Here is a 20,794-nt window from a genome sequence, read left to right as displayed (position 1 = left end):
AGATCTGAGGATAAAGAAAGTGCACGCCTACATTTGAAAACCAGACTATTCACCCTCGCTTATAATGTCAGTGAACTCAACCTGCGTACTTGAGCACAGCTGGTTTCCAGGTTAATGTGCATGGTGAGTCATATGTGGTTTCCAGAGAATTAATGATGCTGATGCCTCAATGGAAATATTAGAAATCTGTTTTACATTAATGGTGTAAAAAGGAAGGGTTAATGTTAAAACAGCAATAAAACGAAATATGTTACGTTGTTGCGAACACTTCTGGCTCAATATGTTGTTTTTATCTATCAGGATAGATATCCAGAGGTTAAGTACTTTTCAAAGTCAAACAGCAGATATTAAATATTAAATATCCCTCTATTTGTGACATGTTTATATCCTTATAAACACCCCCATTTCTATTAAAGAGAAAAAATGATCTCCGCACTCAAAGGACAACCACAGTCATTGAGATTTAATAATCCTTTTATCTTCAGAGCACAGTTTTTTTTCACAATAGAAGAAAAACAACAATCAGAGACATCAGCTTTTGTTATTATTATTATTTTCGCTTGTGCAGCTGTCACTTTTCAAAAAGGCAATCCCTTAAAGTGAATTTATCATCAATTTAACCACTTATTTGGTGTACCAAAGATCACAGAGTGCTCAACCCATTTTAAGTGAAAAAAGAATAAATGAAAACAAAAAATCACCATAATTAATCGTGCCTTGTTGGTGCTGCTTTGTGTTTTAAGTTTCTTCAAAGCTTGTGTGAAAACTGAATCTGGTTTAGGTTAACAACTTCAAAAGTTTTTCATTCTGATATTTTTAAAGATTTGACTTTTACAAGCCTGCGTTTTGTGGCATACTGTTTATAGCAATTGTTACATGATTATGGAAATTACACTGTGATATTTGAATGATAAAATAAATATTTTTTACCTTTTTAAAAACAAGGATTTTCACCCACTTATAACATCTGCTTTTTGGAAAACTTTAAAAAACGTCTCCTACAAAACACCGGCTCATGTTTTTAAGATAAAACACTTGTGCTCTCTTTTAAAACCAAGGAAAATACAGTCCGGTCTCGAATCCTAACTAATACAGATCTGTCCTGTAATCCTTGTATCACAATGATCTTAATCCAGTCCTGCAGCACTGCTGGTAATTCCTGACTGCTGGCTTTTCATCAAGATGTGTTTATTTGTTCACAGAGAGAATAAACCCTCTGCAGTGATGAAATCTTTAACAACATGAAAAATAGCTTTGTGACAAAATGGATATACCATGGATTATTCCATGTTTTCATATGTGACCATGAGACTAAATGAGGTCTTTCATTCCAAAATGAGATATCCATCATTTGAAAAAGACACTATATCATTCTTACAAAGGGACTGATGGCTCAAAATTAAAGTAAACGATGCGCCTTTTTTACACAATAGCAGACAGGATCTTTTTGTTTATGCTGCATTGCATTGTATTATGGTGGTAGTGTCTTCACAATAACATTTTGAAAACTTAAACCTATCAGGGTTTCAAGGCCAAAACAGAAATATGATCAAGACAGTTGTCGTTCGCTCTTTTAAGTCACCACTCACACAGATGATGTTGTGCTTATCATTGCAATTATTTCTGTGTTCCCGACCTGGGTATATCCTTCTTAAAGGTCCAGTGTTTAACATTTAGGAAGATCTGTTGTCAGAATTTCATATATTATTCATAGGTATGTTTTTATCAATGTATAATCATCTTAATATAGGAATTGTTGTCTTTTCGTGAACTTAGAATGAGACGTTTTTATTTACAGATGCCAAAGGTCACCTTCCAAGGAGTCATTGGTTGGTTCAGTTCAACATGTACTGTTTTATTTTAAATTTCTCTTAGGATTATTTTTTTATTTTTTTATTCATTGCCTTCATTTGATAGTAGCAGCTGTAGAGAGGAATTGAACCTGGGCCACTATCAGGCGGCCTGTAGTTCACCTTTTAATACTCAGTCTGGTCCTAATCAAATACATTCAAGTTCTTCATATGGAAACAATCCCCTTCATGTTCAAACATGAGTGCAAACTGGTGTTTTGCTGAAACAAAACCACCCAACTGCTGCATATCCACTTTCATCTTAATTACATGTAGTGCAAACAATCCCCAGCATCACTAATAAGCATAACTTTTTAATTTGCTTTTGCTAGCAAGTAGTTGCTACAAAGCTTTACACTAAGTATATTAACACTAACAAAGAATAAAAGTTCAAAATTTCCTTGAAAAACAACCAGGTCTGTCGCTTATTATAATAAAAGCATTGATCGGGGCTGATAGGGAGAGCCAAAGAAATGAAAACCAGACAGGAAATGTAGAGATTCATTTCATGCCAGTGAAGACAATTTGAAGAGAGAGAGAAGTGCTAAGAAATAGACAAATAGGAATAGATAAAAAAGAGTGAGAGAGAGAGAGAGAGAGAGAGAGAGGAGAGAAAGAGAGAAGAGAGAGAGAGAGTGCTGGCTTAATAAAACAGGCCTTTCAGTGTGCAGCACGGTGGAAGTTAATCAAGTTATGATTAATGTGTTACAGCTGCCGTTATCTTTTCAATGAAGCCTGTTTTCTTCTGTCTCAGCCCCCAAGGTGCACAGGAACACACACAAATACAGAGAGAGAGAGAGACCGGGAGAAACACACACACACACACACACACACACACACACACACACACTCACGGCAGATACACAGGTACGTTGTGTGAGTCATGATGCACACAGTCTCGTACATGCTGGAAAGCAGCAGATAGATGTCAGCGTATATACTGTGAGTCATACAATCCTCTCACATGCATTTACACACACAGCACCACACACAAAGGCATCACCCAGATATCCAGGTAGACACTGTGTTTCATAAAAGATGAGAGTACACACGCAAACACACGTAGTCGCGCACACAACAGTGAGTGATAAGGTGTTGAATAAAAATGGCAGCATCTAATTGCGATTCTTTGTTAGGGTAATTTGATATGCTCCACAGGCTGGGGCCTTAATCAACACCTTCAAATTACTAATCAAAATGTTCCTCTGTCAGACTTCTCTGACAGTGTGGGTTTGTGTTAGTGTGTGTATCCATATCTGTGACTCACAAAAGTTCATATGGGGATTTTGACCCCTGGATGTTTTCCATTATGTCCTTATTTCAAGTATAGATTCAGTGTACATTTATGTATAAACACACTCATTATATGAATCACAAAAGATATTTCACTTGACAAGTGACAAGTTACCAAAACATGCAGTAGTGAGGCTTCTTGTAAGTCCAAGAGTCATTCACCTTGTAAAAACAAAATATACCAAATATGATTAGAAAGCTTTAAGCGGCATATAACATCTGTCAAGGCTGCATAAAAGTTAATACAATTATGAAACAGTCCATGTATATAATCATACTGGGAACACTGAGGCTTTGTGCAAGGACGTTGACCATGATGAGTCCCACTAAGTAATTGTGGCAATTGTAGTAATTTATAATGATTGTTACTTTAAAGCCATCTATAGACAGAACACAATGAAATTTTGCTATACTGCTCAGATATGATACATGCAGGTCAAGTAAATATGGTTGTAAATGTGTTCAGTGGGTCAGATTCTATGTGATGGAGGAGTGGTGAAAAAAAAGCATTCGATGTTGGACCAAAGGATCCAGGAAAACATGCTTGTAGTCAGTATAATGACCCAAATGTAAAATGGATTATACAATGCTAATGTTGAGCCTTACTATAGATATTCTTATAACAGATAAAAAAGACAAGTAGGGCAAAATGCATAAACCCCTTCTGATGGGAACAAATAACAACAACAACAAAAACAGTTTCTACACACAAAATGATATATAATGGTTTAAATTATATAATCATTTATATTAAATGTGCTCTATAAATCAAATCAAATCAATTAGATTTCTTTGATGAAGAAACACTGGCATAAAAAAATCCATTCCCACAGCTCATATATACAGTACAGATTTATGAGGATCTATTGTCAGAAAGTAATATTATATTCGTAGATATGTTTTCAATAGTGTATAATCAACTGATTATAGAAATCATTATGTTTTTGTTACCTTAGAATAAGCCATTTCTATCTATAGATACCACAGGTCGCCTTCCATGGATCCGGCCATGTTGAATCGCCAATCGATCTGCAACTACACCGCTAGATGCCGATAAATCCTACACATTAAAATACATGGTGGCCATTTGTACGTAACAATGCCGTTTTCAGTTGAAAGCCGGTGTTATCCAAAAGAACTGGACTGTTGTCTACGTGATGCCTTGAATCTTAAGGTCATGCCACACTTTCAATGCTTGGAAAATAGCAGGAGAAATTTGAAATTCCCCACACTGGAGGTCATCCTAAAGCTCCTTGATGTTTTGAAGAAAGATGGTTAATAGCATCCAATTCTCAAGTGTAAAAGGAAATCTTTTTTTGTTATATTCATTTCGCTGCTGAACGTTCAGGATGTTTTTGAAAAGCTTTTTTCAGTTGATGCACATCAGACAAAGAGCAATAAAAGCTTCCTGCCATTGTCAGACCCCTCTCTGTGTTACATTGCAGGCATTTAGTTGACACTCGCATCCAGAGTGACTTACAAAGCAGAGTGCAAAGCAGAATAAGCTTAACTTCCTTCGTCACCAACATTATGCACAGCCAATAGCAAATGGATGAAAGGTCAGAGGTCATTGCACGGTAGAAAATATTCTTGTGAGTGCTGAATAAACATGAAGAAAATAGAAGAGCAAAAATAAGAAGTGAGAGCGAGAGGCAGAAAATCTGCACGCACACACACACACTCACACAAAAACACATTGCATTTTAACACATTGAGTTGTTCCTCCTGGCACTGTCTGTCTCCTTCTCCTTAACATTTAGAACAATTCACACCCCTCAGTGTTTGTGTATGTGCACTTGTGTCTCAAGCACTATTGTGTGCATGTGTCTGTGTGCAACTGCTTTTGTGTTTAATGTGGTGTGACTTTGTGTGTTTGACTGTTTGACAGCTTCACTCCCTGACAAGGTGTCTGACACCTCTTCTCTGTCTGTATGCCTTCATAAAGACATGTGAAATCCTGTCTCCTCCTGAAAACACACACACAAACATACACAAACACATGCACGCTCTTGTTACTAGGTAGATTTTACTATAATAAGTCAAACATGTGCAGCAGTAAACCTGTCTGCCTCTGAATGTGTGAACGAGAGGAGAGATGTGCAGTACTGACGCTGCTCAGTATGACCCGCCAGACAGCTACGTTTCCTCAAGTTACCCTGCCAGTGATTTTCTAAGTGATGTCTTCAGGATGCTGTACACTAAATATCTACAAACATGGACAACTGCAGTGCTTCCCATGAGTATTTTGGCAGACCCTTCATTTTCTTTTTTCTCCAAACCATTGAATTTTAAATGTAACAGTGCTGACTTCCAGTTTTTTTATACAGTCACACTGTACCTTTTATTCTTCCACAATTTTTGGGGACCAATTATGAATCCAGCATTTGCTGAAAAATGTTTTCTTCATTCACAACAGAGCTAACAAAAGTTGAGTGTAGATTGAAGGTAGAGTCTCTCACCACAAGCAACAAAGAACTGTCATGACAGTAAAACAGGCCATCTTGAGACTGAGTAATCAGAATAAATCATATGCTTTAACACTAGCTGCCAAGTCAGTCATCTAACCACAGTCCAACTGATCTTGTGTTTCAATGCTGAAGACCAGGCTGTGAACAGGAAGGATACCAAATGTCTTTTGATGGTAGATTTAATTTACTGCAAAGGATCTGTTATGAAATTCTAAATATGAAGCTTTTAAGTTTATTTAAGTAAATTAGTATTAGGTTAATACTTTTTTTCTACTTAAAACTGGGTGACGGGCGCCCTGGCAGCTCACGTAGAGCCCGCACCTCATATTAAGGCTGAGTCCTTACCACACTGGCCCCAGGCCCTCTGCTACATGTGGTCCCCTGACTCTCCGCGCCTTTCCTTTCATTGTCTACTGTCACAATCCAAATAAAGCGAAAAGCCAAAGAAGAGGGCTACAAAAAGGACTACAATTCCTATAGTGATTGTCTAATTTGGTTTTGAACAGCCCCAAATTAAAGCTTAAAGTTGACACTTCAATCTCAAAGTCATTGTTTCATTTCAAGTGCAATGTGCTTGGTTAAAGAGTCAGCACACCAGAAAAAAGTGTCACTGTGCAAATACTTACAAACTGCACTGAGACTCCCTAAACTGGAAATCATCCAGTCATCAGGTGAAAGTTTTCCCCTGACAGGAGACAGTTGGTCCATTGACATTGAATTAGTAATTGACTTTGTAAGCTAATAGACTTTCCGTTTGAAATATTCTATCCAAATGAGTTTGATTTGAATGTAGGGCTCCCAGCGGCGAGTTAGAAAATGTGCCCATAGCCCAAGAAAATGACCCAGGCTGCGGTCACTTTGTCTCAGCAGTTGTTCCATTATTCACCGTCTACAGGGCTGCTTCACAGTTTATCGCTGCATGGCATCATTACAGTCCATCTCCTGTACAGCTAAGAATAAGACTGGTTTAATTTCACAAATTACAGCTAATATCTGAATGTCAAAACTCAGTTAAACTCGGGTTCTGAAGCATCAAAAAGCTGATTATGACACCAGCGGAGCCTCTGATGAACTTTCCTCGCTGCACTAACAGAAAATGACATGTCATACAAAGTAATAATCTACAACATTTTCATGTAATTGAACAATTTATGAACACAGCAACAGCTTAACTGTAACTGTGATCAGCCTGATGAAAGAAAAATGTAAAATATTTAGTTTCTCAGCTACATTTCTTTGTCAAGTTTCATACAGCCTGAATCAACAATCTGGGTTATACTTTGCACAGTAGTTTATTTCAAGAAAGTTGTTCTCGGTTCAGTTCCTGCTGTGTGTACTCCTGATATATACGTATATCTATAAACGACTTCAGTTTTTCAGAATATAAGAAATTTAATGGAATACCTTGTCACATTTAATTGTTGTGAATGTCCTTCATGATGAAATTTTCTGGAGCAAGCAGCGGGTCTCATTGTGCCCCACAGGGAAAAAGCCCAGAATTAGATTTTGGATGACTTAATATTTCTGTTGAGTTGGTTCCCAGATATTTGAAACTTTGCTACACTAAATAATAGAATTTAATGATGAGAAACAGAGCTGAAATTTAATATGCTTAATCTTCCTCCACTCCTCTTTTTCCTGCTTTCTCCGTCCTCTCTTCGATTTTTCTTCACACTCTCCTTTAATTCTTCCCTCCCTTTGATATTTTGCTCCTCTCTGTTCAGTCTCACATGCACACTGCTTTATTTGTATCAGTGTTTGGGACTGGAGGATGAAGTATGTGTTCCAATATGTCTGCAATGTATTTATGGATGTTCTTTGCTGTATTTCATTTTGCGTTTAATGGCTGCATGAGAGTGCAGTTTGAAGGTTTATTCACACTTTTCACTTTATTGTTGTGAGACTTTTAACTGAGGTCAGTAAAGTACGCAAATCATTAGCACTTTTATTCTGATACTCTTCTAAAGGTACCATAAATAAATGTGATTGTTTCTGAGATGGTTAGCTTATACTAACCTCTACACTTGCCAATGCCAAGTTATGTTTGGCTTTACAATGTGTCATCACACATGAAACTGTTATTTACTTCAAATTGTGCTTGTATGAAGTACAGTTGTTGCCAAAACTTGCGTTCAATTCAAAGCAGACAATAAATATAAGAACACTCATTGAAGTCAAAACGCATTAGAATGTTTTGTGTTCTCTCCGTCTCTGCAGTGCCTGGCTCGGTGCCGATGGAGTCTCTGCAGAATACGCCCTATGAAGAGAAGATTTTCATGCAGTGGAAAGCCCCCAACGAGACCAACGGGGTCATCACACTGTACGAGGTCAGTCATAAACTTCCAACAATGCCCATCCTCAGTGGCAACTTTACATGGTCATGGCAAAGGTTACTGACCTAAATCCATACACTTGGAGATGAACTCTTGGTGGTTCAGTATAGTTTTATTTGAAATAGTTGATTTACTTTTTAGTGAGTGTGTGTTTTTAGTGAGAGAGTGCTTAGTGAGTGTTCACTAAGCCCAATTTTAAAGGAACTCCATGAATTAATTTAATACACAAAAAGAGTAGTCACAAACTATGATAATCATTACTAAGGAAGATTAATTACCAATTCAGTCCCTAAACTCAACTTGTCAACTTCACTAAACAGTTGCTTAAACTTAAAGTTACAGAGAAGTTTCAAAGATTGGTGAAAATAAACAGGTGAATTTTACTTGGCAACAACTATTAAATAAACATATTTAGCATTGAGTCAGTTAACATGACTTCAAAAGTGGTACAGTTGGATTGTATTGGATTGTGAAGACGCACACAACAGATAAGGGTTAGGAGGAAGGATAATACTTCTTAATAATACTTAGTACTAGCTGTAACAACAGTAGTGCACAACCTTTGACCAAACACACAACACATACACATTGTAGAGGGCCTATTTTTCACATTGATATCATTTTGTGCTGAAACTACTGAGTTGTGACAATGTGTGAAGCTCAGGGTTGCAGGTTTGATCCCAGGTTTTATGCTGATCTCATGTCCCAGATCTCTTATTTAACCTTGGTTGGCCCTCCAGCAGCTTTCAGCTTTATTACAAGAGTCTGTCTGTCTGTCTGTTCGTCTGCAGCCACAAACCACTCAGACCTCTGTCATCCACCACTGGAAAAGAGGCAGAGGAGGAGGAGCCGAACAAGCTAGACACGAGACAAGAGAGCAGAGAGAAATGGAGGAGACATAGGCACAGGGTAGAGAAAGAAAGAAAGGAGAAGAGGGAAGGAGAATATATATATATTGATTTGCGCATAAATTTACAAGACATAATACACGTAATCAGGTGAATGGAGAATGAAAGAAGAGCCGAGGGCTCAAAGAACTTGTTGAGATGCTTTTTCAAGAATAATACTTACAACCAAGTCAAGTCTCTGTGCGGGCTAGTTAAGTTCATCCACATCAAACCAATAAAGGGAATGGCCTCACCCAGCTGCTGAAACCATGAAGCTGGACAGGGGTGTCCACATACTTTTGGAAATATAGTGTACCTATGAGAATGTCTGTTTTAAATGTTCTTTTTTTCAGCGCTGACATGGCAGAATGTCAATCTAATATCATTAGTCTGAGGTATAGTCATTATAATTCTGCACAATCGCAGCTTGACAGCATTATAATAGAGGGCAACAAGCCACAGCAATTTACAGAAAACTAAGTAGCAACTGATTGGTATTTATGAAGATGCATCAGTTTAATCCAAACTCAAATACAGGGTCTTTTTTTTACACAATCTAGACCTGAAGATATAGAAACAGTAGTTTGTCATATATAGTCTAATACATCACTGCCAGGTCATATTGGTATTAAATATGAGTTATATCCAGGAATAGATATGAACACTCATATTAATTTAGATATGAGCAGCAATTCAAAAGTGAGTGCAAATTCTTGTGGAAGGAGAAAGAGGAAAGTAGGGCTTGGAAATATAGAGAAAGTGGAAGAGAGACTTATCCCTTGACAGCCCTTGAGACAATGTTTGGGAGGGAGTGAAATAGAGAGACAGATTGAGAGACGTGGGTGTACACTTTTGTGTGTGCTCGTGTGTGTGGTCATAGACGGTTTATTCGGGTTGAAGTTGAGTTGAGCCCTCTATCTAATGAATTATTGACCCGTTCTCTGTCTCCTGTCTGCCTCTTATATCACTGCATCAAGGAGCTACCTCACACCAAGACCTGGCAGGGCTATTAGTGTGTGTGTGTGTGTGTGTGTGTGTGTGTGTGTGTGTGTGTGTGTGTGTGTGTGAGCGAGTGAGTGAAAGAGAGTGAATTACTAAGCAAAGGAATGTGTGTTCTTGAACGAGTTGGTGAGTTTTTGAGTGAGTGTGTGTGAAAGAAAGTGAGTTAGCAAGTGATGAAAAGTGTGTGAGGAGTTAGTGAAGTAGTCAGCGATAAAGTGTGTTCTTAAGTTTGTGAATGTGCATGTGTGTATGTATGAGAGAGAGGATGTGTGAATGAGAAAATGTGTTAGGTATAAAGTGCTTGAGTAAGTGTGTGTGTGTGTGTGTGTGTGTGTGTGTGTGTGTGTGTGTGTGTGTTTGAGAACCCTCTGTGTGTGTAAAACAGGGTTATTCAGGACAAGGTTTCCATATACTTTCCTCCTGTGCCATAATGAATAAGAATCTCAAGTCTCTCTTTCTGAAAATGCTTCTTCAAATTATGAAACATGTATTGCCCATATAGGAATCTAAACTCTGAACACACAGTTATACATTCCTCTTAATACACTTATGCACTAGAGTGGAAACCTGCATTTTAAGTTTCACTTAATTTGTAAAATGTGATAAATTTGTAACACAAATGTGAACTCCAACCATGGACCATGGACTTGACTTAAGCTACAGCTGATTTTTTATTAATCGTCAAATATATAACATGTAAAAGAAAATGGCCCAGTTTAATTTACAATGATATAAAGCTGAAAGTAGAAGGTTTTCTATCAAACACCTACAGACTGTCATCCTTCTCTGTCTGTTTTTAAGTGAACATGCACAGCTATCATTTGGAAGCATTTGTGTGATCGTTATCATTGACGCTTTTACAGTTAGGTTTACCACATTAACATTTTCACTCCCAACTTGTCAAATATGGCCACTTGGTTCATGACGCTAGGCTTCAAAAGTGCGGCACGTGCAGGGCTCTGCGGTCAACTTAGCAATAATAAATATGGAACATCCGGTTAAACTTTCAAAATAAACCTTGCTGAGAAACATCTCACATTTAAATGCTTGCCCAATGGTTTGGTTTAGGCACAAAGGCTACTTGTTGGGTTTAGTAAAAGATCCTGGCTTGGGTAAAAATAACTATGTTTATAAGGTAATTTAAAAATAAGTTAGTGTTGACTTTTATTTTCACACGGGACACAAAAAGCAAATGGTCTCCTGATAAAGTCCTGTGTTTGTTTGACCCACCCAAACACTCTAAGAACCTCCAAATGTGGACTTCACTGCTCTTTATACTACGTCAACTGACTTCGAAACGATGCTTTAGCTTCACCCACACTGCACAGTTTGAAGAGTAGAGCCACTGACCATGCTGCCATATTTGACAAGTTGGGAGTGAGAATAGGCCGGTCTGTAACACACCATCTAATAATATTTAGATGATGGCTGGTATTATCCAACAGACTTCTTTGCTAAATCTATTTCATACATTTCAAATAGCAGTTTTTCAACTTAATTGAGACTGTTGTACTTTAGCTGCCCGTTCTCAGTTTATCATACATCTTGTAACAAGCATATCTTATTTTGGCAGCAAGTTCTTCTAATATAATTGCCTCTATTTTCTCTCAAGCCCTTTCTGCATTAATCTTCAGTCACTCCTCTCTTTCTGCGCAGTACAAAAAACATTCAGTACCATCTCTGAGACTTCCATTAGACCTCGACCCAGAGCTTGAAAAACACTCTCCGCAGTCTATAAACCTTTTGGGACCATCATCAATTTCGCCTTGTTTTGTGTCGGTTTCATTAATGTGAATATAAGCTCCCTGCCCTCTCTGCCCAGCGGAGGCGGCACGACTCGGCATCATCTGTTAAACATATCAGAGCCTCAACACAATGCGCTGCTATTAGAGATAATTACTATAATTGCAGCTATTGACAGGATTAAAGGCATCATCTGCAACATCTAAAGGGGCTCTTGTTGTGTCCTATCCTGCTCTGTTGTATCTTGTGTTTTCTTTTTTTCCGGTATCTGTTTCCCTCGCTTTTCAGGATGAAAACCAGATGAATTACACCTAGGACAATGAGAGGGAGGGGGGAAGGAGGTGGGGGGTTGAGATGGATGGGTGGAGGTGGAGAATTGTAAGGAGAGATAAGCAGAATGAGAAGAACGAAGAGAGAACTGGGAGAGGAGATAAAACATATCGAGTGAGCAAGTAGAAATGTGAGAAAAGACATTCATCATATGGCATGATTACATGAATTAATTCAGTGTGCAAATATGATCACTTCATCTCTTGCATCCATTACTATAATTGCAGCTAATTACAGGATTAAAGGAAACATCTGGGTGAGATCTAAAGGGACCAAAGCCCCCCCCACACACACACACCCCGCTCACTCCCTCTTGTCCTATTCATCTGAGGAAGGATAAATTATGTCTGGGGAAAATGTGATGGAGGGCGGAAGTGTGAGGGGTGCATAGAGGTGAGATAAGAGCAAAACATGGATTTTAATTTGAGGAACAAACATCTTGAGGTACAAAAGTATTACTGTCTTTTATTCATGGAGGGAAGAGCTGTGATTCTAAAAAAATAATTCACCACTGCAGCAAGTCTGCCATTTCACAAAAAAAAAAACAAGCAACAACAAAAAAATATTACACAGAATTTAGAAATGACGTATTGATTATTATACCTGAAATATTGACAAGCCAGTCTTTTGAATATGGATCTCTCAAGCACTGCAATTCGGTTGTAATTTCCCATTTTGGATCTTAACTTTGAGGAATAGACTGCTATTCTAACTGTAGGCTTTAAGTACCAGAAACTTTTGGAGATCAGGGAACACAGTAACGCCAGATTAGACAAACGTAATGCAAGGTTTTACTGTGATCTTCTTAAATTGGCATGGCACATTTAATTGGCACTTAATCTGATCAGTATGTCATTCTTAGCTGACATTTAGCCCCAGAGTAGAGCTTTCCATCTGCCACCACACAATTGCTGATAAATGAGTCTATCCCACCCTCTATGTTGGGTGGCCACTGCCAATCAGGTAGAGAATCTGTCAAATTGTACATTTCTAATCCAAAATAATGAACGTGATTGGTGAATCTCGTATGCACCGGACATCATGGCAAGTGGACAAAGTAGTTCATTTCAAGTCTTAACTTTCTTGCACAGAGTAGATTAGATCAAATTTGATGCAGGATTTTTACTCTGATCTTCTTAAACTGGCATGTTGCAGTTTAATTGGCACACAAGCTGGTCAGTAAAACTGTTAGCTGGGATTTAACTGTAGGAATTTACAAGATTGGGTTTAAAAGTCTTCAATTTGTGAAATGGATGTTTTAAACCTACAAAAGTGTATAGCAAGTGGAAATAAAAGAACTTGTTCTTCTATAAGGACTTTAATTTGTCATGTCTACCAGTTTTCTATAATGTGTTAAAATTAAATACACAAGGTTTTTTTTTTAAGGAAATGACCATCGTTTGCAGGTTGTATACACCACACCAGCTTTTCACTACTTCTAAAAATAAATCTAGCTGGATGTTTAACTGACAGCTTCCACTGTAATTGGTTTAAATGACTACGTTCTCTGCCATATAACACTCCCTGCAACTTTATTTGCCCTCTGACCCTTAGATAATACACAGATATTGGCAGTTACTGAACTGAGAGCAGACAAGCGCTCAAACACACACTAGCGCACACACAGATCATGACCTTGTCAATCCCTTCTTTGATTGCCTCATCAGACCATCCATGCATTACAGGTCCTCTCTGTTTGCTAGCATGCCTCCCTGCTGCTCTCTGCGGAGTTATTCCTGAACCCCTGCTAGATAAACAGATGCTGATGCTAACATTGATTAGAACAGAGCAGTGAAGCAAATCATGAGATCATAGCTTTGCTGATTCGGTTTGACCACCAAACAAGTCAACAATTCTCATGTTTCAACGTAATCTGGAGAGCACCATAACTCAGTTAATAGGGTTTTATTGCTTTAGTTTTACTCAGCTTGAGGACAATCATTTATAAGAAAATGAGTTCATGAATTAGTTAGTTCATTTCCTGAACAGAGGTAATAAGATGTTCAGTAAGTTGTACTGTCCTGTGCAGTGTAGGCCTGCACCATACTTGAAAAACAATTCAGTTATATAAGAGTGTATACATGGAGGTGGACGGTTGGTTGGTGAGGTGGACGGTTGGTCAAAGTGTGTGACTTTAACAACAAAGATGATTGTCTGTGTCTCATACCAAAGGTCATTGAGGGTTTCTTAGGCCACCAGGCTGATCTTTCTTTAACCTTAGCTGAGTTTTCTCATTTTAGGGGAAATGTTGCTAATTGTTTACCAGCTTTGTATCATTACAATTTGGGAATTTGTGGTAAAATGAACAACCTTCCCCAGCAGATATATTGTACACATTATCTTTTATAACAATAGTTCACATTTCCTATTGTGAATGTTTTCTTTTTATGTTCTTGACTTTACGGTTCCTACCTTTTATGTTCATTTTCTCTCACAATGTTAATTATTATGCACCAAAATATAAATGTCTTGTATGTGAAAACCTTGGCAATAAAGCAGATTCTGACTCCCCTACAATATGTTGCCTGCACTCAGAGCTCCCTGCTCATTTCACATCATCTGGAGGATTTTTGCCCCCCTCGATCTGACTGTCCCACTGTGCGGGGATGTATACAAAACATACAGAAGGACAATTAGTAGTTCGAAAAACAGCCCTAGAGCCACGGACAGTCAGTTCAAGAGAGGCAAAAGTCATCGGGCAGATCTTCGCCGGCAACTGAGCAGGGAGCTCTGGGTGCAGGCAACATGGAGGGAAGTTAAACATTCTTCATTTGTATACAGTATACTACCCAGATTGCATTGATACAAAGCTGGTGGAAAATTGGTGGAACAATTATGAAGACTTGAAGGCACTCAACCCTCCAGCTGCTTAGCAGTAAGACTGAAAAGAACAAGAATATTTTGCTGACAAACATTTGAGCTGTTAAATTTATAAGCGATAGGCTACTAGTACAGTGTGTAGTTATTCTGGTCTGGTCTTGTGTGTGAATAACTTTACTCTCAAATTCCTCTCTCCTCAGGTAAGGCCTTTAATCAATCACAAAAATCAATACTGGCAACCAGTCTGGCATTTATTTCAGTGAGTTACTCTGTTCCAAGTTGTTGATTTCTGTGGAAACTGCAGACATATAGTTGTTACATTCTCTTCCCTTATCGTTGGTTTCTGAACAAAGGAATGATTGATTCTCATTAGGAGAGCAGCAGTCGCCTGAGGTGATCTCGCTATTGATTCTGTTTACTGTTTACTGAGCGATAGCAGCGCCTCAGCTCGCTTCAGTGAAAAACAAGAAGTTAAAGACGCCTCAAAAATCCAACAGGGCATGCAACGACTCAAAGATGGCAAGACAGAGGTCATCGGATTTCCATGCAAACAGAGCATCCGTAATATAACTTAGGGAAACCAGTGTTTGCATAGGAAACTGGAATAGCCTCAAAATACCCAAGAGTTTGAGGTTTTAGCTTGTAAAATGATGAACATTATTACGGGTAGCAGTATTTCATATATTAACTGATGTTGTTGATATTATGTAGTTGTAAATCAATATGGAATCTTCCCATGAAAATAAATTGCAGTTTTAGTTGAATAGTTTGACTTACAGATGATAATAAACATGTCGGCTGTTTGTTAACTGATCCTTAGTGATATTATTGGCCCATTTTACACAAGTTAAGAAACCTTTTACAGAAAAAGAAAGGAATAAATCGAGTTAACGGTTGTCTAGTGTTTGTGGGTGTATTAAAAACCCTGCCAACCTGTTTCCTCAGTCTTGAAGGGTCAGCCAACCCCTTTGTTTACATGTGGATCACAGAATGGGACTTTAACAAAGACATCTACACTGCTCTGCTGTGAAAACTGTTTACTGACGAGGAGCTTGCTTGTGGATTTGACCTCAGCTGGCGTCTAATGCCCGACTCAAAGCTTAACACCGTCTCTTACTGGAAGTTCACTTTGAGTCTGACACGCACACGCACACGCACACGACACACGCTCAAACTGCTGATTGAGATTGTCAAGAGAAGATCTGCTCTCCAGTAATGTGTGTGTGTGTGTGTGTGTGTGTGTGTGTGTGTGTGTGTGTGTGTGTGTGGTTGAGCAGCAGATGAAACGACAAGGAACACACACACATGCATAGAGGCTTTCTTGTGTTTTAACTATATCAAAATACAGATATAATAATTGTCACTTTTAAAACTTACAGTCAAAAATAGAGACATCGTCACGACACGGGTACTGAAGAGTGAGAAGCAATCTCATCCATAACTTCCATCCATCTTCTGTCTTCTCACCGCCTCTTTCCTCTCTTCCTCTGTATTGTTTTTCATTTCTGTCAATAATGGACTATATTTAGTGTGGCTTTCAAGTCCTTGAGCTGCTGACCCCATTTACTCCGTCACACTGCCTGTCTGGCCTGCAGGGGAATGGCCTAGTATCACTTACACCTGTGTGTGTGTGTGTGTGTGTGTGTGTGTGTGTGTGCTGTGTGTACTTGTGTATAGTAATGCAGCTCTGCCTTTCCTTTGTGTATCTTAAATATTTATTGCAGTTAAGTGCAGAGTTTCAGTTGTGCATGTCACGTTGCAACTGTGCTAGATTTACTTCTTCTACAAGAAGTGTTTGACCTTAGACTTTATTATGTACCGAGGTTTTAGTTGTGTCAGTATACTTTCTGTCTGCCTCTTATTACATGTGATATTGAAGATGAGAAACTTCAGTACACTTTGTAATGGTGTATACTTCCATAAATGGAATGTAACATTCATAGGTATGTTTTTATTAGTGGATAATCACCTGCATGTTGTTTCCATTACCGTTTTTATAAATAGTTGCCATGTTTCTACAGTTGCCCAGAATGTTCAAACCAAACATTGGCTATAGTTAGGGACTATGACGTTTGCGGCCATAGTTTCTCCTACACACACGACACAGCCCGTCCTCATTCGCAGGCAACTACTGACACGAGTGGTGTTCAATTAATTGTAATCTGCAACTTCATCCATTAAATATTACACACCGGTCCTTTAAATCAAAATCAAATCAAAGTTAATCTTTGACAATAAACTAAGTAAATGAATATTATTTGGATTAGTGCTTTTCTAGTTATGATCATTATGAATTACATGTTTTTTTATTCCTATCACATTGAGCTGTGAGTGAGATTTATGGGAGAAAAATATTGATTTCTACGTGCGTGTGTACCCTCTTACATAGTTAAACACATGTGTTATAATGTGCTGTATAAACATTGCAGTTTGGATCTGCAGCTGTCATTATGATTCATTGTTTTCTCTGTTTTTTCTTGAGGTGGCGATATTATAAAAATGCTTCAGTTGTGTAATGGCGTGTTAATTGTTGTTTCTAAAACAAAAAAGAAAAAGCACAGCCACAAAATATATATAAACAATAAAGAATGTGCGTATCAAAAGAAATAAATGAGCAGCAGTGAGTGCAGGTCTCATCTGAACACACTGTCTGCCAGTCAAAGAGAAGAGGATTATACACCTACACACACACACACACACACACACACACACACACACACACACACACACACAAGGGTCACACAGAGGGGTAAATAGTCATGGAGGATTATCCATCTAGACCCCCACTCCTGCTCTCTGTCTCTTCCACACACACACACACACACACACACACACACACACACAGGATTATGCACATTGCTCTAATCTCTAAAGCACTACAACTTCCTGTCCTCTAGCCAATCAGCGCTCCACTCCCATCTCTCTGGCCAACACGTGTCCCGTGAGAACCCTAGAAGCCAACAACTACAAACCATCTTTGCAGCAGGCAGTTACGCCTCCCCTGACATCTTTACCTGTCAGATCTTCATTTTCATCTTCTAATATTTTCATTTCTCCCTTATTACCTCAGTGCTGAGATCTACCTAGGTTTTTATTTGTTTGTTTCTCTCCTTTATTGCCCCAGTACAGCCTGGTTTGCTTCTGTTCAGTTTATTACATCCGCCAGTGAGGTTATGTTTTCGGATTAAGGAAAATCTACTTGAACCTTGGTGGAAGTATGGGCCAAGAAAGAACCCATTGTTTTCTATTATACATAGAATATATACCACCAAATTGTGACAAACCTTCTTTCTCCCCAGTCTTTCATTTACTCCTTATTTTTGTTCCCTGTTAAAAACACTATAAAAAATTAGTTTTTTAAAGGAATAAGACCAAAATTTACAAAAAATAAGACTCGACGAAACAAAAAAAATTAACAAAAATTGGATTTCTGTTTTCCTCACTTACTGTAACTTGCTGATATGTGGAGAATGAGAGCCACAACATACAAAACACATTTCACAGTAAACTCATAAATCACTGCCAATCTGTGGTGAATAGCTTGTCAGCAAATGATTTTTAATGTAGGAGTGAGAGCAGAAGAAGCATGTGTGGCCTATATTAGCATCTAGAGGGAGAGTGCTCTTTCTGTCACTCGTCTTAACTCGGCTGGCAGGAAGTTGCTATGTGGCTGTCAAACAAGCGTCACCGGGATGCAGATTCAGGCCGTTTCCCGTCAAACTGTCACCACCGGCTGATTTTCTGGAGTGATTTTAATGCTCCATCTCTGATCACCTCTTCCAGGGTGAACCGGGTTTCTGCTCTTTGATACTTTTGTGGTGGGGGTGGTATTTATTTTGATGTGAACTTTAGTCGCAGCGGGCTGCCAAAGCAGACAAATGACAGGATACAAGAGCTCTCTAAAGCTCAAAGCTCTTATATCCTGTCATTTGTTGGATTTTATATTCCCAGTGCTCGTCATTTCTCTCTTTTGCCTCTGTGCTGCTGAGTGAGCAGCCTGATTAAGCGATTGAGGCCTTTGTCAGTGATTAACAGCCTGGCTATTTATGAAGCTAGATTATTGTTGGTCTACTGCTCGTCTCCCTTTCTCCCTTTTTCCTTTTCCATCTCTCTCTCTCGTGTACATTTATCTCAGCGAGAACAATACTACGGCTTGGAAATGTTATCATGCTATATTTAGTGCTCAGCTTGCCCTGTCCTTCTGTCTGTCTCTTTCTCACTTCTGTTTGCTTATCAAGAGTCGATGAGAACAATTGAAGCAGCACAGCCATGGAATATTATCGGACTATTGTCTGTTGCTATTTCTTTCTCCGGTTTGCTCATCTAGTTGGGAACAATGGAAATGTGGGATGAGGAAAAATCCAAAGATCTCATTCCCATTTGTGTTTTTATGTATGAATGCACAAGTATTCACATGTGCGTCTGCATGCGTGTTGGCTTTTATTTAGGGATTTTTACATCTACATTCATCTTTGGAATGGTATGTCTTGTGTGTGCGCACCTCGGTATTAGAATTTGTGTTTGTGTGTGTTTGCCTTTCTATTCGTAGTGACCCAGAATGTCTTGACATTTTAAAGCCGGGAAGCAGGAGAACAGTCTGTCCCAAATGGAAACTTCTAAAAACAGACATGCTGGAACTTAAAACAATAGGTGCCTACTAAGTTACAGAGCGAGGCAGGAGGTGCTAGGATACATGGTGAGGGAAGGAGAGTACAGAGAAGTTTTATTCAGGTTTTATATGTTGCAACTACTCAGTTGGAAGGCAGGGTTGCAGGTGTCGAGGTGCAACGAGATAGATAGAGGATTATATGCCTTGACACAGTTTGTAGAGAGAGTTTGAGGGCAGGACTGGAGATGTCAACATCCAGGGAAAGGCATTATTATTTTATTTTGCATGTTGGAACTTTAGAAAATATATTTTGAAAATCTTCTTTTTTACGCATTAGAGGGCAGGATAGGTTGTATAAAATAGTCTCTTTTCATATTGGAGACGGTTTCTAATGAGCAGGACAGGAAGTGTCAAAATATAGTTGGAGAGTGGATTTGAGATGGCAGGGTTTTCCCTTCTTTGTTATTCATGTCTTAAACAAACCTCTTTAGGTGCATTCAGAGGCAGGATGGTAGTTGTCAAGCCATGGGGAAAGACAGGTGTTGTTTTTAAGTATCTTAGACTGCAGCTTATGTTGGTATTAACACAGTTGTTGCATTGACAGCTAGCACAAATGAGTATAATGTCACACTTGCCATACAGATGGTGATCGTGACATCGTCTGTAAGAGGTCAAAAAAAGAAAAGCAAAAGAAAATCTGAGCAGGAATTATCTGTACATTTCTATTTTCTATTAACAGATTTTAAAAAGAACAACAAAAGGCTGGTTCTGCTGCCTGAGTACAATGCGGGCCTGTTGCCCCCCTTATGAACCCGAAATCCTGGCAGACCATCAGACACTCACACTTCATTTTAGAGCATCAGCTCAGGGAATGAAACACCTAAATACGCAGTATTCTGTCTTTCATGGACCATAGGAGTGAAGAGCGGATTTTATTCCTGTTAATCTTGCTTCAAATATGGGCATGCTGAATGGTGCTCTCACTCTCTAATGCATCATTTGGATCAGTTTGGGGTTGGTTATTGCATTTTAAGACAAACCATATTCAGATAGAATCACCTAAATCTTGTGAACATATCTTCGTATGTCCAAAAAAGGAACAAGAATGTGTATATTCGTTTTACAGAAATGCATGGTGAAGATCCTTACGTACCAGTTTGAGTAGCATTTCCACTTCAAACAATGGATCCTCGGTATAGAACAGAGCAAATGAAACAAAGGTTATATGAGAGTCAGAGCAAGACAGAAAAGATTAAACAAAAAGGTCAGAAAAAGGTAGCATGCTGCCCGTAAAAATCCAGAGTTAGAAACCATCATTGATGTGGAAAACTGCAGTGTAGATGAAATGGATGATGTTTTACAGCCCTAGCCACTGCAATAGAAAGTTATAGGCTGTAAGTGAACCAACCTTATTCTTTTATACTGCTTTATTAATCTGCTTTGGTTGAGAGCTTCTACT

The 20,794-nt window shown here is 38.6% G+C and overlaps 1 protein-coding gene across 6 annotated transcripts in view; it reads left to right on the top strand.

Annotated features, from left to right (window-relative positions):
• ptprt (protein tyrosine phosphatase receptor type T) overlaps positions 1-20,794 on the top strand; it is a 318,570-nt gene that overhangs the window by 150,397 nt on the left and 147,379 nt on the right. For all 6 annotated transcript variants that reach the window (XM_051415102.1, XM_051415097.1, XM_051415096.1 and 3 more), the window contains exon 11: positions 7,829-7,938. In XM_051415102.1, coding sequence (XP_051271062.1) covers positions 7,829-7,938 — 110 coding nt within the window. The remainder of the gene's footprint in view (positions 1-7,828; positions 7,939-20,794) is intronic.

The sequence above is a fragment of the Dicentrarchus labrax genome, unplaced genomic scaffold (genome assembly GCF_905237075.1).
Source record: "Dicentrarchus labrax unplaced genomic scaffold, dlabrax2021, whole genome shotgun sequence".
In the NCBI taxonomy this organism is placed as follows: domain Eukaryota; kingdom Metazoa; phylum Chordata; class Actinopteri; family Moronidae; genus Dicentrarchus; species Dicentrarchus labrax.
This window is presented reverse-complemented; position numbering and strand designations above follow the sequence as displayed.